Source organism: Polistes canadensis, unplaced genomic scaffold (assembly GCF_001313835.1).
Source record: "Polistes canadensis isolate GaletaPanama2010 unplaced genomic scaffold, ASM131383v1 scaffold_1, whole genome shotgun sequence".
In the NCBI taxonomy this organism is placed as follows: Eukaryota; Metazoa; Arthropoda; class Insecta; order Hymenoptera; family Vespidae; genus Polistes; species Polistes canadensis.
The window spans coordinates 1,909,366-1,924,823 of NW_014569548.1; the positions used below are offsets into that span (position 1 = coordinate 1,909,366).

At 28.2% G+C, this 15,458-nt stretch overlaps 3 protein-coding genes across 6 annotated transcripts; 2 read left to right on the forward strand and 1 right to left on the reverse strand.

Moving 5' to 3' along the window:
- The first annotated feature begins 335 nt into the window (after window positions 1-335).
- LOC106784530 (mitochondrial 2-oxoglutarate/malate carrier protein-like) lies at window positions 336-2,682 on the forward strand. The gene is made up of 6 exons (XM_014744193.1): window positions 336-718; window positions 1,372-1,587; window positions 1,670-1,800; window positions 1,878-2,048; window positions 2,136-2,235; window positions 2,311-2,682. The coding sequence occupies exons 1-6, from the start codon at window positions 660-662 to the stop codon at window positions 2,510-2,512; spliced, it is 879 nt and encodes a 292-aa protein (XP_014599679.1). The 5' UTR covers window positions 336-659; the 3' UTR covers window positions 2,513-2,682.
- Window positions 2,683-4,113: 1,431 nt separating this feature from the next.
- Window positions 4,114-9,538, forward strand: LOC106784040 (DNA repair protein REV1). The gene is made up of 6 exons (XM_014743138.1): window positions 4,114-4,223; window positions 4,719-6,153; window positions 6,236-6,677; window positions 6,769-8,458; window positions 9,017-9,159; window positions 9,346-9,538. The coding sequence occupies exons 1-6, from the start codon at window positions 4,170-4,172 to the stop codon at window positions 9,500-9,502; spliced, it is 3,921 nt and encodes a 1,306-aa protein (XP_014598624.1). The 5' UTR covers window positions 4,114-4,169; the 3' UTR covers window positions 9,503-9,538.
- On the reverse strand, window positions 9,522-15,084 carry LOC106784048 (GMP synthase [glutamine-hydrolyzing]). Of its 4 annotated transcripts, none has more exons than XM_014743160.1 (9): window positions 14,972-15,084; window positions 12,555-12,824; window positions 12,239-12,451; window positions 11,844-12,141; window positions 11,177-11,654; window positions 10,842-11,083; window positions 10,579-10,749; window positions 10,007-10,438; window positions 9,522-9,926 (listed from the first exon to the last, which is right to left on the reverse strand). In XM_014743160.1, exons 2-9 carry the CDS (start codon window positions 12,773-12,775, stop codon window positions 9,825-9,827), a joined length of 2,157 nt encoding a protein of 718 aa, XP_014598646.1. In that variant the 5' UTR covers window positions 12,776-12,824; window positions 14,972-15,084; the 3' UTR covers window positions 9,522-9,824. The 4 variants fall into 4 exon arrangements, with proteins under 4 accessions (XP_014598646.1, XP_014598654.1, XP_014598663.1 ...); XM_014743168.1 differs by lacking the exon at window positions 14,972-15,084 and adding an exon at window positions 14,620-14,758; XM_014743177.1 differs by lacking the exon at window positions 14,972-15,084 and adding an exon at window positions 14,218-14,562.
- Between the last annotated feature and the right edge of the window lie 374 nt (window positions 15,085-15,458).

The window sequence follows — 15,458 nt, forward strand, 5'->3', positions numbered from 1 at the left end:
TTCTGAAGACACACACGTATTTAGACATTAAAAATTAAATATAATTATTTTAAATTTTTTTACAATATAACTATACTATATATACTATCAAAGAATATTGTATTCTTTGATAAAAAAAAATTTGAAAATTTTTGAAAAATATATTTGATAAAATAAATTTGAGCAAATAGTGAGCAAATAAGAGCACTTATTCATTTTTTTCTGTTGTTAAAGTTTTTTGCTAGCGTTCTTACAGTTTTAATTACTAATATTTAAACTTCCTTGTCTAAGGAGTTTAGAGCTATGTTGAATGTATCAAGTAGATGGCGTTAGGTGTACAAAAAAATATCTAGAATTTACATGGTTAGATAAAATATGGAAAATAGCTTGAATATATTCTGGTAGTTGCTTACAGTCCAGCAGATTCTACCGTTTTTGTTAGATGTCATTAAGGCAGGCCAAAAATTTTAGCCACCTCGAAAATGGCCACATAATATTTTTTTTCTTCCTTTTAAAATATATCAATCATAATTGATTGCAAATAGGGCAAATACGTATATCGTTTATAAAAACCTTAATGTGGTTTGAAGTTAATTTTCTGAAAAATAAATCGTTCATTCAATATATTTGTATTTTTTAAATATAATTAACGATATTTGAAGACAAATAAAAAAATTAAAATGAGTGAGGAAAAACCTATACCAAATAGTGCCAAATTTGCCATCGGAGGTCTTTCTGGGTTTGTATTTGATTATTTTTTTTACTAATATATTTTTTATTACTTACTTAAATTATTTAAAAAAAGTACTTCACATGTTATATAATTTATTATAATATTTTACATTTATATATGTATTTATATCTTATATTTAAAAGAGAACAAAATTTTTCTTTCGTTTTCTGCCTCCAGCAGTAATAGAAATATTTAAAAAGTCGGCGGTAATGAATTTAGAGGTCAAACGGTTAATTATTACTTGCGTTCACTACCAAACTTATTTTTAACTCTTAATAACACGAATTAATATTATTAAATGATGCTAAAGAATTATACATTTTATTTGCCCTATATTTCACAATCTCTAACTATTAATAAAAGATACTCAACCTTGGAAATATCAACTAGTTAATATTTCTTGAATGTTTAAAAGATTAAGAAATATTTTAAATTTATTTTTTTTAATAATTATGAATAACAGATTTAAATAAAACATATGTATATACATATAATTTATATTTGCAATTAATAAAAGAGAAATTATTCTTTCCTATAGCAGCTTTTTCTTTCCTTTTTCTTTTATTTTCAACTTAATAAAAATATGTAAAAATTATAATTTAGACATTAAATAAAAACCATTAAAAACAATAACAAATTTTTTCTATGTATAATTATAGAATGAGTGCAACAGTCTTTGTACAACCATTAGATCTAATAAAGAACCGAATGCAATTAAGTGGACAAAAGACTTCAACGCTTACTGTTGTTTCTAATATTATTAAAAATGAAGGTTTCTTCGCTTTTTATAATGGCTTATCTGCAGGCTTATTAAGACAAGCAACATATACAACTACTAGGCTAGGAATATATAATTGGCTTTTTGAAAGAGCCTCGTAAGTAAATGAATTATTAAAATAAATATATATATATTATAACGTAAATTTAACTAACTATTTATTATCATAATATATTCAGAAAAGATGGTCAACCAATATTTATCGTAAAAGCAGCATTAGGAATGATTGCTGGTGGTTTTGGTGCATTTGTAGGCACACCTGCAGAAGTAACATTAATACGAATGACTGCTGATGGCAGACTGCCACTTGGTAAATCATTGTTTTTTAATAATTTGATGTAATCAGATTTAATATTATAATCTTCTTAATGCACTAAATATTTTCAGCTCAAAGACGCAATTACAAAAATGTGTTCGATGCATTATTCCGTATAATTAAAGAAGAAGGATTGCTTACATTGTGGCGAGGTGCAATTCCAACCGTGGGACGTGCAATGGTTGTAAATGCAGCTCAACTAGCTTCATACTCACAGGCAAAACAAATATTACTTGATACGGGTATATCTTAAAAATATATAACTATAGCGCTCACTTAGTTAAATATCAATAGTATATTTTAATTTGTAAAAATTTGTTCTAAAACAGGTTATTTCAAAGAAAATATCACATTGCATTTTGCATCCTCCATGATCTCTGGAATAATTACAACTATTACATCTATGCCTGTAGATATTGCTAAGACAAGGTAATATATTAAACTATATTTTAAATATATGTTTTATTTACAAGTTATGGATGATTATATGCTTTCTTCTGTTAGGATCCAAAATATGAAAACTATTGATGGAAAGCCAGAATATACTGGAGCATTAGATGTTCTTGGAAAAGTTATTCGTAATGAAGGACCATTGGCACTTTGGAAAGGTTTCTTTCCATATTATGCACGTTTGGGTCCTCATACGGTCTTAACGTTTATATTCTTAGAACAAATGAACAAAACTTACAAAACATATTTTTCATGATTAGGATTTTTTATATAATATATTATCCTATGCAAAGATCATAATGAGACACCAAAAATTATTTCTCATATTATTATTTTTGTTATGTAAAAGGTAACTTGCATACCTTGCACAAAGCGTATGTATACTATTAACATATAGATGAAATTATATGTTTATGTCTTATTTCTCTAGTATCCGTAAATTAATTTTTGAAAATAATTCATTGATATTGAAACAGATTTGATTAACGACTAAGCATATAACAATTTTTTTATATGCGCACAATTTTCTTTTTATAGATATATGCGTATTTACAACGAATTTATCTTTTTTTCAATACTAATTGTTTTTATTTATCATCATAATTAATATATTTTAACCATAACATTTAATTCGTTAAAACATTTTTTAATTTTTTGGTTATATGTGAACACAATATTTTTGATATTTTTTAAATTGGAACATAAATGTAGAGTAAATTACTTGGTCATTCATTATAACTAAACAATGAGACAATACATTCTTTAAACATTCTTTCCAGTTGAGCCAGTCTGGTACGGTTCTGTATATTCATTATAATATTACTTAATATATATTTGTTATTTTTTGATGTTTATAATAAATCATTTATTTTTATTTATGGGAAATACAAATTTTATATTTTATTATATTGTTGGTTCTTTTTTAATGAATAATCTAGAATAAATTAAAGATGTATAGTAAAAAAGTAAAAAAATAAAAAAATATGTAAGTCAGTAAGTACAAACAATATATTACCAGTTTTGTATGCTAATTCGGAAGTAAATGTTTTAATAATCAGCAGGTGTACATAGTTTTTACTTTTCCACTAATAAGGGAAGACCCAAATTGACAAGACACTGATTTCTTTAAATTCCACACAATTGTAGATCAGTTCATTTTTTATATCAGTTAAAAAATTAAATTTGTTATAGTTTAATAAAAAAAAGAAAAAAAAAAAAAAGAAATAGAAAAAATATACATAGGCGGACAGAAAAATTTTGAGTTTAATACAAGAAGACTTGAAAAGTTTTGAGCCTAACACTGTGGAAAACTATAAAATTGTAAAAAATTAAATATTAAACTATCAAAAATTTATTTTTCCATCTGAAACAAACTGGTATATAAGAATGCATATGAAACTTCTTCCTTTGTTTTTTTTTAAACGTGTCGGTCTTCGAATTCGGTCAAATTTATGTTTAATTAAAAAAAAAAATTTGTTTCTGTTGAGGCTTAAACCTTTTTACCCACCCTATTTATATAATGTGTATGAATATATACGTGGCCATTTTAGTTTTACCTAGTTTTATGTGATATGGTTGACGTTTACTCTGCTGTCAACAATGAAGATAAGATTAAAATGAAGAGCATTATTTTATTTATAGATATTTTGAAATAAAAAACTTTAAATCAAACTTTAATCTGCATTTTACTATGATTTATATTTTAACATTGAATAACCGGAACAGATAAATAAAATGAAGCATACATTTAATAAGATACAATTTTGTTTTTAGGTTATGTGATATTTTGTATAAAAAAATGTGCATAATGTTGTTTTATTAATATAGCAGTCAATTAAATAAATTATATATACAATAATTTAAATTAATATTTATAATTGTTTTTAATATTTATTTAATTTTTATATTAAAATATGGCAGTAAGGAGAAAGAACAGAAATTGGAATGATAATGGTTTTGAAGATTGGGTATGCAAACATTTATTTTTTTTTATATTAGAAATAAGTTTGTAGATATTTATTTTAATTTATAGTTTGTTTGCTCAATAAATGGACTTGGTTTTACATAATATAATTTAATACAAACTTCAGGAATATCTTTTATATTTATATTCTACAACGCAGTAACATATTACTTTCCAAACTCTTGTCATATTTCTCCTGTAAGGTCCGTTTTTTTTTCCTAACATATTTTTCTGTCCGCTTGGCTTCATTACTGCCTTTACTGAATCTTCCCTTGCTCTTTCTCTTTACCATAGAGTTATTTTCTTTAATACCTGCATCTATTTACGCCTCTCATTTTTGCATGTCCTTACCATTACCTTACCGCTAACCAAATTTTCCATTAAAAAAATTCGTAACATGAAGTTAAATTTATAATTTTTATATATATTAATAAAAATCACGATGATTTTATGATATGTGTGTTGATATATTTAAATGAAAGAAATGATTTGCTTTTAGGGTGGTTATATGGAAGCTAAGAAAACAAAATTGGAAGAACAATTTCATGAAGAAGCACAAAAAGAATATAAAGACCCGTCGAATTTATTTAAAGGAATATCTATATTTGTTAATGGCTATACTGATCCAACAGCAGATGAACTAAGACAGTTAATGATGGAACACGGAGGAACGTACCATCATTACATGCGACCCACAATTACAACCCATATAATTGCATCCAACTTACCATATTCTAAAATTGTACTCCATAGAAAAGCTCAATGTCCAATGCCTATTTGTAAGCCTGAATGGATAATAGATAGCATCAAAGCTGGGAAGGTTTTAAATTATGAGAATTATTTGCTCCTTACTAATTGTACCGGTAGCCAACCACAATTAAATTTTAAAGTAAACACACACAATAAAAAAGATAATGTAAATAATACAATAAATGATAACAATAATATGATGCAAAGTATCGTTGAACCATCTGCTGTAGTAAATGTTGCAGCTTCTACTAGTAAAGACTTCAATCAAGATATTAACAATTCTCTCTCTACGAATCTTAAAAAAACAAAAGGAACAGCACTTTCATCTAAAAATTCGGAATTCATATCAGAATTTTATAACAATTCGCGATTACATCACATTGCTACTATGGGTGCAACGTTTAAAGATTACATTAATGAATTAAGAGACAAGAGTGATGGAAAATTTCTTGGTTTAGAACGATTGAAGAAAATGAAAGAATCAAACCAAAATTCTCAACATTCCAATAATTCATACTTAACAGAAGATGAAATGTTGACTTCTCAAGAAAGACAAAATACAATAGTAAAAAATGGACCCGTCATAATGCACATAGACATGGATTGCTTCTTTGTTTCTGTAGGTCTTAGAAATAGACCAAATTTAAGAGGATTACCTGTTGCAGTAGCACATGCTAAAGGGAATAAAAGTATTAATACTGAATCGAGCAACGTAAATGAGCAAGATGAAGAAGAATATGGTTCTTTTTCGGAAATTGCATCATGTTCGTATGAAGCAAGAAAAGCAGGTGTAAAGAATGGAATGTTTTTGGGTGCAGCATTAAAAATATGTCCCGAGTTACATACAATAAAATATGATTTTGAAGATTATAAGGAAGTATCATATAGTTTGTACAATATAGTAGCATCATATACATTAGATATCGAAGCAGTAAGTTGTGATGAAATGTATGTAAATTGTACTAAAATACTGGAAGAATCACATTTGATGCCTATGGAATTTGCAACAATCATAAGAAATGAAATTAGGCAAACCACAAATTGTCCAGTATCGGCAGGATTTGGCAGTAATAAATTAAGAGCAAGATTAGCAACGAAAAAAGCTAAACCCGATGGACAATTTTATATCGAAGATAATAATGTTTTTTCATATATTGACCCATTAAGTGTTCAAGATTTACCAGGTAATGAAATATTATTATTATTCCTAAAATTATTAAAATGTAATTATCTAATTCATATCTATTAAATTATCTATTACAATAGGAGTCGGATATACAACTGCAAAAAAGTTACATAAGATAAATATTAATACTTGTGTAGAATTGAGATCGTTATCTTTACGAACACTACAAAAAGATTTTGGGAAAAAAATGGGAGAGTTATTATATGATATGTGTCGAGGTATCGATAAAACGAAGTTGAATTTAGAACATGTAAGAAAATCTGTATCAGCGGAAGTCAATTATGGCATTAGGTTCGAAGATAATGGCGAAGCGGTAGATTTTTTAAAAAAGTTATGCATTGAAGTACATAGCAGATTAAAAAAGATTAATGCAAAGGGAAGGTGTATTACATTAAAACTCATGGTAAGAGCTAAAGAAGCACCTGTAGAAACAATGAAGTTTATGGGTCATGGAATTTGTGATTGTATAACAAAATCAAAAAATCTAATGGCACCCATCGATGATCTTACCATTATTACAAAGTAAGCATTTTAATCATTTATTTACTTAATTTATTGAATTATCAAAAATTAAAAAAGAATTTTAATTTTATTAGACAATTTACATTTACAGAGAAGTTATTGGTATATGGAATCAATTACATCTAATACCTCAAGATATGAGAGGAATAGGTATTCAAATTTCCAGATTAGAAATACAGAAAAATAAATTTAACGATAATAATTTGATGAATTTTGTAAATAAAACTAAACAACCTCAAATGGTAAATATTAATTCAAACCAATGCAGAGATAGTGAAAATAATGATTTAAATACGTGTTCTGTTAATAAAGAAGCAGTAGCATCTTCAAAAACAACTATTAGTAATAACAATGATATTTTTTCGAAGCCTAGTAATTCACGTTCGGAAAGCATAGAAGGAAGAGTAGATATTATAGAAACTTTACCAAATAATCACGATAAAAGAGATTCAAGCAATACTCCAATGAAAAACAATATTTCTTCTCCATTTAATCGTTCAATAATTTTATTACCCTCCCAAGATATAAACGAGAGTGTGTTAATTGAATTACCAGAAGAAATAAGGTCAGAGATACTTGAAGCTAAATTGAAAAAACAAAATTCATTTAATAGTAAATCCAAATCACAAGTTCAAATTAATCAAGAAAATAATGTTAATACGGAAATAAATAACCTGAAGGTAAATAAGAAAGAGGGAGAAAATTCCAAAGTACAAAAAACATTAGATAATAACTTACAGTCTTCAGAGATTTCTATAAAAGTATCTAATCGAAATATAGAAAAGAACGATGTACCTCATACTTCTTCTCAATCTTTAAGTGATACTTCTGAAAATTATATGTTATCGCAGCAAATAGATGAATCTACATTAAATGAATTACCAGACAATATCAGACTTGAGATTATTACTACAATGTTCAAAAAAAATGATAAGAATAAATCAGTCAAAAATACACAAACACGTCAAGAACAATTTTTCAAACAAACTAAACCGAATTCAGGAAAAATCATGAAAAATGAATTACCACCAATTCAAGAATTAGATATGTCTGTTTTGTTAGAATTACCTGAAGATATACGAAACGACATATTTAATGAGTATAAAAGTAATAAACAGCAAAATAATAACAGCTCCACCAGCGGTGCAAATATATCAAATGAACAAATGAATCATCAAAAACATACAGAAGTATCTGCTAAGCAAAGTCCAGCTATAGAAAATGTATCATTTTCACAAGTAGATCCTGATTTTTTAGCAGCATTACCAATAGATATGCAACACGATGTGCAAGAATATTGCATTGCTAAAAAAAAAGAAAAACAAGTTAAAAATACAAATAATTTATCTAATAACAATACTGCTATCGATAATTCCAATAATCAGTGGAATGTATTACAATATCCCAAAAATACAAAACTATTTTCTAAATTAAAAAATAATGGCAAATATTCTAAAGTTGTTTCCAGCAAAAATAATCGCAAGAAAAATATAAAATTAAAAAAGTCTACAGCTAAGGAGCGCAGTAATACACATGAAGCAGAAACAGCTAGAAAAAGTGATAACATAAACAGTAACAATTTAGATAATAGAGACGATAATATGGTCACACCATCTTCAACCGCATTAAATAATAGTAATAATAAAGAAGAAAGTGTAGATGAAATTGAAATAATATTTGCATATATTCGAAGTATTACAAAAAATGATAAAATTACAAATAAATATCGAAAGACCTTGACCAATATCATCAGTAAATTGTTCATTCTTCCAATAGAAAAAGTAAGTTAAATTTCTATATCTATTTTAATTTTAATTAATATTGTTTTTACCACAAATATATTACGTATCGCCGTGTATTTACTAACAAATATATCTTTAAATACTCTATAATACTTGTGTAAAATATTTTCAAATCAAAAAGTATAAGAAAAATGGTTTAACTTTAGCGGTAATAAGTAAACGTAACGGTTGATAATTTATAAAAAAAATAGTATATCATTAATGAAAGACATACTCGTTTACCAAATAATATTTTATAGGGTACATTAATACGATAGCAATATTTTGCAATAATTTCATAAATATATATGTAACGTACATTACTTAATTTAAAAATCAATATCAAGAAATTACGAGTTGCGTTGCGTATTATTTAGAATTTATGATAAATTAACAGAGAAATCTACAGAGACATATGTAATGTTATACTAAACAACGCACATTTCTATATGCTTAATAGCATATTAATATTTTTAAACATGTTTAAATATACACGCTGTTAATAAAGAATTATAGTGAGACATTAATAAAAATAAAAAGAAAGGCATATGTTTATAGATTAAAATGCAGATACAAACATGGATTGCTAGATCTAAATCTGTAAACGAAGTAGACTTCTTATCAGTTGCAACATTTCTTAGCATGCTTCCCGAGAAGAAACGCGTTGAAGACTTACATATCCTTTTAAAAACCATGCACAGGTAAGATAAATTTGTTTTTTATATGCAAAAAAATGTATATATATACATATATATATATAAATAAACGCAGGAGAGGGAATAAAGAGAAGGAAACATCATTTTACTCGTGACTGATACTTAAATAAAAATAATATTCTGGACACAATACATTAACTTACTACATAATTGTTTTTTGTTTTTTTTTAGATGTACGACAAAAACTGGAAGTTGCATTTGGCATAGGATATATGGGAAAACAGTGGTACACGTTCAACGTTATATGCAGATCGAATACAACAGCAATCTAATGGTACCACCGATTAGATGCGATTGTTTCAAATATAACAAAAACGATGTAATATAAATTTCCGGAATTTAATAAATTAATGTTTTTACAATGCGCTTAATAAGAAACGTATTTACAAGCAAACATAATACTTACCTTTAATTTCATCGAACACAGTAACATTTCTTAGATAACATAATAATGTACGATTATCAATAATGCATTTTGTCGCAAGATTATTGTTCAAAGGTTTCATATAAATCGGTAAGAAGTCATAAACCTTGAATTCGTACGTATTTTTGTAATATATATATTTTTTTAAATATATTTTTCACTTTGTAGTTGGTACGCGCAGGGGTGGTGAAAAAATAGAAAGGGGTGAGTTAGAGACGAGTATTTACTATTCCCATTCGGTAGTACCCGGCGGTTTAGGCGTTAGATCATACAGAACGCGTGAAATGCCGGGTACCGTAGATATTTCAGTCACCATTTTCTTCACCACCTGAAAGAAAAAATTTAATTTTGAATACTACAGATAGTATAAAAATATATAAAATCGAATTAAGAAAATATGATACTTACGTGAATTGGTAATTCTTTTCCGGGAATAGCAGGAGTTCCTGTCATAAAATCGTTGGTACAGAATGGCCTAATAACGATTGAACGCTGACACGAAGGCGTTCGAGAAGCAGCATCGCGATCGAAATGTATAGGAATTAGAACTATAGGCATCTGATTAATGACGTCCATGCAACCGTTAGCAGCCAAAACCTGATTTGCTAAATGATCTGCTTGTCTTAAGGTAGCTATCACATTAGATGTAAGATGTGTCTGTGTAATGTCTGTGACAGGATGATGAAGCTGTGGTCCAAAGATATAACATACGCGATTTACATTGTGGCACACACGTGGTATTAACCTCGCAAGGAATAACATATCTTCCCATTCCACTCCTTCTGAGATACTTTCTTCACTTGATAATCCTACTACATAGCTATAAGATCTACGATCTCCCTGTATATATATATATATATATTATATATATACATATTATATATATACATATTCATACATACATATAAATTCTTTGCATTACATGTACTTTAATTATTATATCAGATGATATAACATTTCTTAAATTAATATTAACATACCTGAACTCCTACAGTACGAATAGGCAAAAGCGTTGCAGCAATATGACGACGGCTAGAAACTCTTCGAAGTTGTTGACGTTCAGTTTCATTTGTTGCACCTTCTACACGATTTAATAATGCATGCTTTTTCTGTAGCATTTGTTCATATTCTGCCATTATTTTAACTATGACCTATATCGTCAGATTAATAATTAGATATTTATAAACAAATGTAGTATATATTGGAGCAGATTAATTTTCTTCATTTTACGTGATGTTATTACCTGGGTTTCTGAGAAATCTTTGTCCATATACGGTTCATCAGCACAAAGAATGCGAATGGCAAGGCCAGGTCCTGGGAATGGATGACGAGAAACGAGTAACGCTGGTATTCCAAGATCACATCCCAATTGTCTTACTTCATCCTTATGAAAATCTTTTAAAGGTTCAACTACATGACCTTGTGCTCTCAGTGCTCTCACAAGGTCGCTATCGTTATGATGTGTTTTTATAGCATCAGCTTTACCTGATTTTTGTGATCAATCATTAAAAAATCTTCATTGATTTTATAAGTGTTACATTAATAAAGATGTATAAAGTTGTATGAATGTGACTTTACCACTTGCCAAGGCACTCGCACTCTCTATGAGGTCAGGCCTGAGAGTGCCCTGCCCAAGGATTACTTCTTCCGGCTTCAAACCCAATTCTGCAATTGCTTCATTGGCTACCCTTACAAAAACATCTCCAATAATTTTTCGCTTTTCTTCTGGATTGGTTGTTGCGCACAACAGTTTTGTTAGTCTTGTTCGTGGAGTTGTAGCTGTACTAACAATTCCTTTGCTGTTTAAAGTATTTGCATTCAAGGCTGGATTAATGTTATCCAAAGGAACTGAGGTAGTGCCTTGCATGAAACAATGTGCAGCATTTACTACCCTCAACCTGATTCCTAATTGGGACAAACTCTGTTCCACGAATTGTGTTTCTCCTTTGCGCATGAAGCCATTATTGATATGCAGCGGGATAACTTGATCTTTACTGAGTGCCTTATGCAATAGCACTGCACATACCGTTGAGTCCACGCCTCCGCTCACCAACAACTATGATCGTTTTTTTCTATTTTAATTGACAATTACACTTTTGCATATGTATCATTTAGATTTTTAATCACTTTTAAATATCTTTCGAAATATTTGATCTTAATATATATTCGCTACATAGCAATTTCAATAATTTGCTTACTCTACTATATGGATATTTTTAATTCATAAATAAAACATATTACTTACCAAAACTTTCTTATTATCAACAGCATGTCTGATATATTGAATACATTGTGCTTCCCTATTACGAAGCGTATAATTACCCGTAAGACCAGCTATTCCATAAAGAAAATTGTGCAGCATTACTTTTCCATTAGGCGTTAAATCTACTTCTGGATGAAATTGCACTCCATATAAATTCATTTTATCACTGGCTATGCCTACAATGAAGTTTGATGATTTGGCAGTAATACGAAAACAGTCAGCAATCCTGTCTATACTGTCTCCATGTGTTAGCAATACCATCTCCTCTTTTTCCAAGCCCCTAATGCATGATATATCAAATATGAGTATACGAATATTGAAGATACTTAATATTTTTTTTTCAAATAGAGTTATTTTCAGATATAAAATATACACACTTGAACAAAAGGCACTTGGTATCTATTTCAATTGGGTATTGACCATCTTCACGTCCTGATTTTCTTATAATAGTACCCCCAAATTCTTTATTCATCATTTGCATTCCATAACATATTCCTAATACGGGAATTCCTATTCGGAAAATATCTGCATCATATCTGGGTGCATCTTCTGCATAAACTGAACTAGGTCCACCAGAGATAATGATAGCTCTATAAACAAACGAAAACAACAAACCAATTCGATTTAAAATTTGTTTAGTACTTAAGGACATTTTCTTGATCTCATTTTCTATAGTAAATTATTATCATTTACTTATATCCTTTTTCTTGAAGAATGATAGCCGGTGTGTCCAGAGGCAAAATATCACTGTGAATATTAAGCTCATGAACTTTACGATCAATTACTTTGCCATATTGTGCACCTGCATCTAAGATAGCAACACGTTCATCGATACAGGATATTCCAATGGCCCCCTCATCAGCTCCATTATTTCTATCTGCGCGAAACAATGGCCCGTCCGCGCTTTTTTCCATTTCAAATTTACAGCTGTTCTATGGTCTTTGCTGTTATGTGTTGACAATCCTATAATAAGAATAAATATAATAATATACATGGATAATAAATATGTAAATCATTTTAAACATGTCAAATGTAATTATTTATATTATATGTTGCAATTTTGATATATCATGTTTTCTATAGAAATATTTTTTTTTCAATACTTATCTATAAATGTTGAAATATAAAATACTTCAAAATATTTATGCAAAAATGGAATGTAAGAATTGTACATTTAATTTATATTTGCTTATCAACATGATTCTACAATTACAAAATCTTAAAATGTAAAAAATCATTTGGAAATGAATTTTCTTAATTGTAATTTTTTAAATATTAATAAATTTATAAACATAAATTTATATCTAAATTTTAGAAAGCTTAGTACTGAGACCAGCTTGACTTCAAATAAGTAATATGTAATTGCAACGATATGACCTCGTTTCATAATAATTTATATATGAATAATTATTAGTAAACAAGTTATCACTTGACTACGTTGTATGATTTATTATATAATCAAACTCATTATATGATCAGATATTAATTTTAAATAAATAGGATTCATATATATGTATATATAAGTATTTTTAATTTAAGTAATGCTTAAGAGAAATAATCTAGAAAAATAAATTGTTCTTCGAACTTTTTTTTACATTAGATTATAACTATTTGAGCAAAGTAACATTTACAAACATTTTTTTTTATTTCTTTGTCGCAGACTTTCAAAAATAATAATATTAATTTCATAGAAATTAGTATAATCATATAATAAAAAAATAAAAAGCAAAGTCTAAAAACAGCGTACAGATATGCAATATTTCAAACTTTAATAAATAATCACTCAATTGATACAAAAGAAAATCAATGTTAGTTTGACTGAATGAATTATATTTTTTATCATTGCTGATTAATGTAAAGATATACAATTTTTTTTGTTTTTTTTTTTTAATATAAATAACAAAAACTAAACAACCCTGAATTAATAAATGTCGTTAATGAATACGTAAAGAAGTATTCTAATGATTATATGAGTGAACATAATGAACAGTCTCTAACACTACTACTGTACTGTGTATATCAGAAAACATAACGCGCTACTTTGCATTCTTGCTTTGAAAAATACGCGCTCCCTTGCGATAAGTACGTAATCATTCGATTGGGTAACTATGGGAGAGGTAAAAATGGAGTAGAAGAATATTTAGTTAAACATAATTCACCGGTACCGTAATTTTCTGAGCACGTTTCGTTGCGATAGACGTATCGAGCTGTTTTATATGCTTGATATTCTTTGGTTGGCTCGTTTAACGACAATCAAGATGGAATAAAAGACTTACCGAATGAAATCAGATTGATAATATTTAATACACGTACAATATAATCACACAACGTAAAATTAATTACAGGAAAACAGAACCTGCACACTCTGGACGAGGCGGCCATTCAATCGCCACAATGCAGTGACTGCTTTCAGGCTTCAAGCAAACGGTAGAGCCAACCTAAAGACTCGAAATTTTTTTTAAGATACCAGAAATTTCACGAGAAAATCGCTTTATCGACCGGGAGTAACTCTTTCACCAATAAAACACATTTTAACTTTCGTTTTTAATCGATCGATTTTGTTATGTCATTGCACCACACAATCAAGAGACTTTTCATATTTGTCTAAATACATTTATTATTTATTCACAACTTTCCAAGTTAACTGCGTTATAAGAATCCTTTTATATAAATTATTACGACTTTTTCTTTTTCCTTCTTCTGTTCTAGATTTAGTCCAATGAGTTTATTACTACTACTGTGCCAGCGACGTGCTTACCTTCTTCTTGTTGAAAGAAGATCAACAAAGAAGGAGATACATTCTATCTCAAAACCTTACCAGGAACGTAAATACGGGCCCGGATACCCTACACCTCCCCCTCCCGTCCACCCTTACTCCGAATTCTTTTTCTTCATTTTCATTATAATATATGTATCATTAGAACAATAAACTGAACAAGTATAAGCAGATATTAGGAAAACAAAAATAAAATAATTCAATGTCTTGTATCTATGATAAATATAACTTTGTTAAATATCAAGAAATAAATAATAAACACTAAAGTATTAATATACTTTAAACTTTCGATTTCATATACACAGTGAAACAAGTATTAACCATAGAACCTTACACTCTTAAATAGGCTTTTTCCTAGCTCACTAAAATGGTAGGCACCATTACGAGAGTACTCGAAAAGAAGAAAATATCTTCTGTCTCTAACGCTCGGCTTTTTCTGTTATATAGATATACTATAGAAGTTTCTTCTTATACTGAAGCGCCATCTGCGAAAGATGAAGAGAAAATGGCATGAACAGTGCTGTAATTAGAATTTAAAAAAATAGGTCTTTGTACGTAAAAATCTTTTTGTGATTTGATCCTTGCAATCGATATTACATATCGTTTAAACTAATACAAGTCCAATTAAACTTTATATTTGTGTATAATGTAAAATTATATTGATATTGATTATTTTGCTATTGATTTTTTATATATAATAAATATAAGTGAACTATTTAATTAAGTTTTATATATATATTCTTGGAATTCTCAAGTTTTATAATGACTCCATATATTTGAATAACTTGGTCTGCATTATCGACTGTTACAGATGGTAGCGC

Bases quoted from the DNA above. Each gene is read 5' to 3' on its own strand.
- LOC106784048 (XM_014743160.1), bottom strand. From the start codon at position 12,775: ATGGAAAAAAGCGCGGACGGGCCATTGTTTCGCGCAGATAGAAATAAT. The intron at 12,142-12,238 runs GTGTGTATATTT...ATCATGCATTAG, and splicing joins ACCAAGTGCCTTTTGTTCAA to GGGCTTGGAAAAAGAGGAGA. The intron at 10,750-10,841 runs GTAATAACATCA...CTGACGATATAG, and splicing joins AAGATTTCTCAGAAACCCAG to GTCATAGTTAAAATAATGGC.
- LOC106784530 (XM_014744193.1), top strand. From the start codon at position 660: ATGAGTGAGGAAAAACCTATACCAAATAGTGCCAAATTTGCCATCGGA. The intron at 1,801-1,877 runs GTAAATCATTGT...AAATATTTTCAG, and splicing joins TGATGGCAGACTGCCACTTG to CTCAAAGACGCAATTACAAA. The intron at 2,236-2,310 runs GTAATATATTAA...TTCTTCTGTTAG, and splicing joins GTAGATATTGCTAAGACAAG to GATCCAAAATATGAAAACTA.
- LOC106784040 (XM_014743138.1), top strand. From the start codon at position 4,170: ATGGCAGTAAGGAGAAAGAACAGAAATTGGAATGATAATGGTTTTGAA. The intron at 6,678-6,768 runs GTAAGCATTTTA...TTACATTTACAG, and splicing joins GATCTTACCATTATTACAAA to AGAAGTTATTGGTATATGGA. The intron at 9,160-9,345 runs GTAAGATAAATT...GTTTTTTTTTAG, and splicing joins CTTTTAAAAACCATGCACAG to ATGTACGACAAAAACTGGAA.